General features: G+C 39.7%; 1 protein-coding gene across 1 annotated transcript in view; it reads left to right on the forward strand.

Moving 5' to 3' along the window:
- Window positions 1–7,954, forward strand: part of LOC143039361 (protein bicaudal D-like) — a 115,658-nt gene extending 107,704 nt beyond the window's left edge. Inside the window, exon 7 of the mRNA XM_076209253.1 lies at window positions 6,344–7,954. Coding sequence (XP_076065368.1) covers window positions 6,344–6,458 — 115 coding nt within the window. The 3' untranslated portion in view covers window positions 6,459–7,954. The remainder of the gene's footprint in view (window positions 1–6,343) is intronic.
- Window positions 7,955–8,328: the final 374 nt, after the last annotated feature.

Below are 8,328 nucleotides of genomic sequence, written 5' to 3' on the forward strand. Positions count from 1 at the left end.
GTTGTGTGATTTTCTGTTGCCTCTAGGGATGTATCTCTTGTCTGCGTTTTGTATGATTGTATTAAAAGCGTGCACACCCCTCCACCCTCCCTCCCATCTTAGCACCTCCTAGATGACGGGTCATCCCTGCACCCTGTCCACTGCCCTGGGTCAGAAGCAGTGTCGCAAGACACACCACATCCACAGCAAGGCCGCTTCATTAAATCGGCGACCCCCCATATAAAGGAGAGGACGGGGAGAAATCCCTTTGGGCTGCGTCAAAATTTTTGCTCACACACACTACCTCACCCCCCATTCCCCCGTCCATTCCACCTCATGCATCACAACATTTTCCATATACAACCATTCTCCATTCACCCCTGTCTTCTGTCCTCTCCCGTCCTTCCTCAACAGACATTCCCCTCTTCCCCAAAGCCCTCTTCACCCCATCCATCCATCTCATCCTAGGACGTCCCCTCATGTTCACTCCCTCCACATCTGCCTTCCATACCTCCTTTACTAGTCTTTCTTCACTCATTCTTTCCATGTGTCCAAACCATCCTAATACTCTTTCATCAACCCTATCTCCCAGCTCCCTTTCCACCCCTGTTCTCCTCACCTTCTCATTTCTCACTCTATCAAGCCTAGTAACCCCCATCATACTTCTCATACACCTCATCTCAAACACATTCAAACTCCTTCTCTCTTCCTCTCTTATGTTCCATGTTTCTGCTCCATACAGTGCTGTTGGCACAATCACTCCTTCATACAGTCTCCTCTTAGCATCCATTCCCAAATTTCTATTCCTCATTACACTTTTTAAACCACCAAGGCATTTACTCGCTTCTCTCAATCTACATTCTACCTCCACCTTCACTCCACCTTTTCCTGCCACATTTGCACCCAAATATCTAAAACTATCCACTTCCTCCAGTTGCTCTCCCTTAATGCTCACTTCCAGTCTACTGCCACTTGTCACCCCTTGTACATCTCATCACCTTACTTTTACCCACATTTATCTTCAGCTTTCTTCTATCACACACTCTCCCAAACTCTGTCACCAACTTCCTCAATCCCTCCTCCGATCCTGCCACAAGCGCAGTGTCGTCCGCAAACAACAGCTGGCTCACTTCCCACTTTTCTCAATTTTCTTTAACCATCTCCAATCCCTGACCCACTACCCTTACATTCACCTCTCGCACCACCCTATCCATGTATAAGTTGAACAGCCAGGGTGACATAACGCATCCCTGACGAAGTTCCACCTTTACCTCAAACCACTCACTCTCTCCATTTCTAATCCAGACACAAGCTCTACTACTCTCATAAAAACTCTTGACAGCTCCGAGAAGCTTTCCTCCTATCCCGTATATCTGCATAACCTCCCACAGTGCCTTTCTGTCTACCCTGTCGTAAGCCTTTTCCAGATCCATAAAGGCCCAGAAAACATCCTTCCCCTTTCCTATAGCTTTCTCACATATCTGTCTTACCACAAAAATCTGATCTACACAACCTCTACCTGTCCTAATCCCACACTGTTCCTCACCAATTACTCCCTCTGTTCATCTCCTAATCCTCATAATCAAGATCCTCCCATAAGCCTTCCCAACTACACTTAACAAGCTAATCCCTCTGAAACTACTGTACTACATTCACACTTGTCCCCCTTTCCCTTGTAAAGTGGAACTATACAAGCACTCCTCCAGTCCTCTGGCATTCTATCTTCTCTCCAGCAAACATTAAATAACCTCACCAGCCAGTCCACCATCACTATACCCCCTTTTTTAAGACAATCTGCATGGCATCCATCCATACCAGGTGCCTTACCTGCTTTCATCATCTTAACTGCTGCCTTCACCTCATCCTTCCTTATTTCTCCTCCATTTTCCTCACTCATCACTCTCATTTTCTTAGCATTTCCCACTGCAGCTATCTTTCCCTCCCTATCCTCCTTCACATTAAGCAACTCCCTAAAATATTCTGCCCATCTTCCCCTTACTGCCTTCTCTTCCATTATCATCTCTCCATCTGCACCTTTTACCTTTTCTTCTCTACTTGATTCGCCTCCTCTTCCTCTCATAATTTCTTTCCAAAACATCTTTTTATTACTTTCAAAATTTTCTGTCATACTCTTACCCCATTTTACATCTGCTCTCCTCTTTGCCTCTTTTACCTTTTTCTTTACTTCTCTTTTCTTTTCCCTGTACGTCTCATATGACTCCCTCGTCCTATTTTGTAACCAATCTGTGTAAGCTCGCTTCTCTTCTACAACCTTCTTCATTTCCTCATCCCACCATTCACTACCGTTCCTTCTATTTCCTCCTGACCTTCTTGTTCCACACACCATCCTTGCACATTTTGTGACTCCCTCCTTGAACCATCCCCATTCCTCCACACCTACCTCTACTCTATCCTTCACTCCCTCCCACTCCTCCTTCAGCTTCCTCTTGTACTCCTTCTCCTTTTCCTCTTCGTTTAAAGAGTTCACACTAAGCACCTCCCTACCTTTTGTCCCTTTCTTCTTCCTCCATCTGTCCTCCACTCTCAACTTACCTTCCACCAGAAAATGATCTGATATTCCCCCATCCTCTCCCCTTAGCACATGTACATCCCTAACTCTTCCTATCATAATCCTATTTACCACTACATAGTCCATTAAAGCTCTATCTACCACCCTTCCATCCACCACCCTCTCCCATGTGTACTTATGCTTGACTTTCTTCCGAAACACTGTATTTGCTATCATCAACTCTCTTTCTAGACACATTTTCACCATCAACTCTCCACTACGATTCTTTCCTGGAACTCCACATTTCTCAACCACTCCATGAATTGGCTCCTTTCCTACCCTAGCATTAAGGTCTCCCAGTATTATTACATTTACACTTCTCCCTAAACCCTCTATGCACTCATTTAAATCTATCCAAAAGGCCTCCCTTTCTTCTACATTCTTCTCACTGCCAGGCCCATATGCACTTACAAAAACCCACATCTCCTTTCCCAGTTTCACCTTCATCCACATTATCCTTGAGGAAACCTCCTTCCACTCCACTACATGTTTACCTATCTCTTCACTTACTAGTATAGCCACCCCTTCCCTCCCTCGCCCTCTCTTCACTCCTGATAACCTCCCACTTACACTCCCAAACTTACAATCGCCCTTCCCTTTCAGCTTAGTTTCACTCAAAGCCAACACATCCATCTTTCTTCTCACAAACATACTACCTATCTCTTCCCTTTTACTCTCATCTGTACCACATCCACGCACATTAAAAGACCCAAACCTTAGGGTGCTGGTCCGAGAACTTCCAGCCCCTCTTATGCCTCTGCCTTTACTTTTAGGAATGTCCCCTGTGGGGCTACAAGGAGAAGGATGCCTAGTCCCAATCCCCGTCCCTTTCTTCTCGCCTCTTACAATCCAAGTGGGAATACTTGGTGGCAGTATTCTTTTCCCCCACCACAGAAAAAGAAAATACTCAGAGAAATGGTACAGTATAGCAACAAGGGTTGGGGGACAGCATAATGGAGGGACAGTTGTAGTATAAAAGTGTCATAATTTCTCTATGAACAGAGTTTTCCTCTATCATAGACATAATGATGTGTGGCTCTGGTCCGTAGGGGCGCCCCATATAGACCCTAAAGTATCGACTGCATGCTACTTTGCCACAGTAACAAGCAGCCAATACCCCAGATGGGAAAAAGTAAAAATAGAATATCAGGGCAATATAAAATTGGTACAAAGTAAAAACAGTTAGCTCAGAAAGGGACCTAGGAGTAATTATCATCAAAGACATATCACCAGACAAACATACCAACAAAATAATTGGATAACCCTTCTATTTGGTAAAATCAATGAAAGTGTCCTTTGACTACTTGGATGAGGAAATGATAACAAAAATATTAGTCATACTGATAAGACCAAGATTGGAGTATGCTGCGACACTATGGACACCCAGTACAAAAAAGAATATAAAGAAATTAGAATCTAGAGCAATGACAAAGATGGCACCAACACTCTAAATTGACATATGAACAAAGATTGTCCAAACTGGAACTATCAACCCTGGACCAAAGAAGAGAAAGAGGAGACCTACTGACCATTTACAGAAATATGAAAGGGATGGAAGTCCTCAACAGAGAAGATTTATTAAAATAGGATAAGAGAAAAACAAGAGGACATGAAAAGAAACTCAAAAAGGATAGTTATAGCAGAGATCTGAAAAAGAATATTTTCCCATACAGAGTGGTATCTGGAACAAATTGGATGAGGGAACAGTGTGTACAAAAATTATACAAGAATTCAACAACAAACTAGATGCTGAAAGATACAAAGACGGGTCACTACAAGCATAGCTCTCTAGGTAAATGCAACTAGGTAAATATTGGACAACTACATGCAGAAACTATTGAAGACCACATGAAAATCACAGACACAATTATTTCCCAAAACACTAAACACCACATATCCTTCACACTACATTTCACAAACACCACAGAAAAAAAAACCTGCACCTGCAATGTACTACTCAAACATCTTTAACAACCTACTTGGTATAACACACAAAACATCCAGACAAAACAGATGCACGTCATTGCATTGATACTGTTCTAAACTACTTATTCAGCAATCTAGGTTCAACTCCTCTCTAGGGCTGAAATTTGTTCAGCATTGTTACTCTGAGCTGATACTTTAACTCTATTGGGCAAGGATTTATATTTACCTGATTGTAGTATACAGGAAGGGAGCAATGCTCATTGGATCCTGTCTCCTATATACCCTAATTTTCTAACATACCTAGACTCAGATTTATGTACAGATCCAACTTAGTCAATATCTTTGATTTCTAATTGTCATATTTCGATTTGAACTTATGTATTGTTTGAGCTTGGGCTATATCACTCTCTAAGTTATTCCACATTTCCATCTTTATGGAAAACTGTATATCTTCACATCATTTTGACATATGGTCTTTTTTAATTTACTTCCATAACCTCTTAAAGCCCTCCTATCTTTATAAAGATCTATCAATGCAGTCTATTCCCATTAGTGACCTGAACTCTGTAATCACCCCTTTCTCTTTGATCTTTCAAAGTTGGTAGACCCATTATTTTATTTATTTATATATATATATATATATATATATATATATATATATATATATATATATATATATATATATATTTTAGTTTTTCCTCGTATGATTTATCTTCCAGGCTAAGGACCAGTTTGGTTGCTGCCCTTTGTATTCTCTTAATCTTGGTTCTTTCACTCTCTGTGGGGACCACACTACTGATGCATATTCCAGTCTTGGATGAATCAAGTGATAGGTTGTCTTCTATCAAGACTCCCAATTATTTCTCCTCTTTTGTTTTTGTAATGGGTGTGTGTGTGTAAGGTCACAGCATCACCCATAGATTGGGCCATGTATGTGCTCTGAGCTCTCATCTGCAAGAATGAGCTGTCAATCACAAATTCAATACATTCAAGACTGTGGTGAATCACTCAGATCACAAAAGAAGCCCTTCAAGAAAGACTGTCAAGATTGATAACCCCCCAGACCTTACATTAAAGAAAAAAACTGACATAGCTAGTAAGAACCACTTTGGCACAATTGTGCTCTGGACACTATCCAGCAGTGAAACAGTACTAATACAGAATAGGCCTGGCCACAGATTTAGACTGCCCTAGATGCAACAATCACACAGAAGACACAAAATACCTCATACTATATTGCTTCACTCTAAGAATCCCCAGATAAAGAAGAAGGTGAGGAGCCTATGCCAGGAGGTGCATAGCTGTGGCCAAAGCCCTTGTCCTCTGCACTTGGAATGCTGGGGCAGGTAACTGTTACTGCTGAGAATTGGAGAGAAATGTGGGATTCGAAACCACAACAAAGCAAATGCAAGACCAGCATGCTTCTGATTATGCCACAATATATATTCCCTGATTGACTTGTAGACCTACCCAGAGGCTGTTGTCAGTTACCTAAAAGCTGCTGGTCTTCTGCAAGAGAGACCAGGGGTAATGTATTGATTGGATTGGGTCTCCTGCAAGAAACTTAGGGCAATGAATTGATTGATTTATGGATACAAGAATCCAGTTATTGTACAAATTATTCTTATTTGTTATATAGGTATCATTGGCATAGATAAATGTCCTCTCATATGCCATATTACCCTCTTGTTTTAGATATCAAGATGTGCTCATATAATTTAAGGGTTATTTTTGTTAATTGCCTTTTTCAAAGATTTGAAGTTTACTATTTAAGAGTGTACAATATTGATTTGTCAAGGAAAGGGCTGAATTGTTTATTTCAGGGAGATATATCCAGCACACAAACTCATTAATGTTTTTGTACTTCAGGTTCAACATGAGGAAACATTCAAGCAGTCGGAATCGTTCTCACAATGCCCGTTTCACCAACCAGCCTCATGGTTCTCCCTCACAGCATCATTACCAGCGGAGGGAAAATTATTGAAATTATGCAGCTTTTGAATGTGTGAAGCCCTGAATGAAATATAGCTGCTGAATGAAAGAAACTAAACAGAAAGAATGTTGTTGTTGTGCAGGAAAGAACAAATGAATGTAGCAGTTGAATCAGTATCAATGGAAATGGCTACTGAATGTAAACTGCTTCTTTGTCTATACCATAATATGGGACTAATTTGGCTGTTAGTTTCTTGACTGTAGTTTCTTTCTGTAGCAGCAAGAATTTGCTGTGCGGTTATGACTACAATGGCTACTTTGTATTAATAGCTATACAGTGGGTGGGCTACCAAGAGGTCACTGTTTGTAGAAGACTGGTGAGAGATAACTGCAGATGAGAGAGAATGCAGTGATTATAGCTGCATAATCGTTATGGTTATCACTTTCTGGTGTGGTTCTTGTTTCTAGAATGACTACATTTTGTTTAGATTGAATGTTTATTATAATTATAATTGCTGAGTTTTATTTTTTGAATGAAAATAACAAAATAGGTAAATCCAAGGTTGAGATGAGAAAATATCCTTTGATATGAAGAAACATCTGTTTAGTTGCAGTAGTAACTGAGTAGGTGAAGTTATATAGTATGAAGTGAAAGCATAAACATAAGACAAGTTGTGCAATAGCAACAGTTAGGGGGATTATGATAATTATAATTATCTATTTAGTGTTTGCCATATATTATCATTCAGTCCATAAGTATGACATTATCCAGCTCTTTTATATTAATTGGATCAGGTATTTCTAGTTTGGTGAACAGATATCCATTCATGTTCTTTCAGTAGTTTGTAGATTGCCTTTTGACCCCAAAGTCATGAGGTCTTCTCCTAAGTTAAGAAAAGTTGGCATTAGCCTGAAGAAAATTTGTAAATGCTTTGTAATGAAGGTGTTAACTAAAATACTTTTAACCCCTTCACCATAAGATCCTACCCTTAGCTGGATATAATTGGCATTGGCCAGCACGAAATCTGTTAAGGCATCATCATAGCAAATTATTCCCACAGTACATCTAAAGTTAAAACAGATATTGGTCACTCTCATAGTTATTAGAGGAGTTGTAGCAAATGTTTTAAAGTTTTATGTGAAAGGTATTGCTTATGTAGATACGTTATTGTTGCCTACCTGTAGTGGCTGTGGTGCAGGACAGTCTCCATTTGATCTCTTTCTCAAGAGTGAACACTTGGTGTAACTTGTTGATTTGTGTAGAAAGGGAACTGGGGACTCATGTGTAATCAGGACAGATTCTGTTTGTAGTAGTTGTTTTAAGCTTAGATATGAATTCTCAGATAGCAATAGAGGAGCTATTCCAAACTGATTTTAAGTAGTAGGACAGTTGTACTTGGTGTATGTTTATTCATTGTTTGTATTGTTGGTGTACTTTTTAGTTTTAATGTTTTATGCCCTATGTATTTGACCAACTGTGCTGAAAAAAAAATAGCAGAGGAAGTGTAGTAGCTTGCTCAAGGTTAAATAAACCCTTAATTTAGATTATCATAATAGCTTTGCTTTAGGTCTCAGTCTTACTATTTAGCCACTTAGGATTATATATTAATTGTCTTCACTCTTTCTCATTTGGGAATAAATATGGCTTTACTTGGTGTACACAAATGTACGGTGGCCTTAGCACTATAGCAGAAGCAGCTTACATCCTGGCACATTTCCTGTCCTTTTAAAGCAGCACCTTTGTGTTAAAATATCTGCCTCCTCATCTAGGTGGTAGTCAACTAGTCGCTTTTTTCTTTTTTTTATTGTAATTGTTATTGTTATAATTATTAGTAGTATTATTGTTAGTATCATGATTCTTTGATATTATCATAATCATCAATATTATTATTATTGCTATTATTGCTATTATTATTATTATT

The sequence above is a fragment of the Oratosquilla oratoria genome, chromosome 26 (assembly GCF_046742065.1).
Source record: "Oratosquilla oratoria isolate Oo_2021 chromosome 26, ASM4674206v1, whole genome shotgun sequence".
In the NCBI taxonomy this organism is placed as follows: domain Eukaryota; kingdom Metazoa; phylum Arthropoda; class Malacostraca; order Stomatopoda; family Squillidae; genus Oratosquilla; species Oratosquilla oratoria.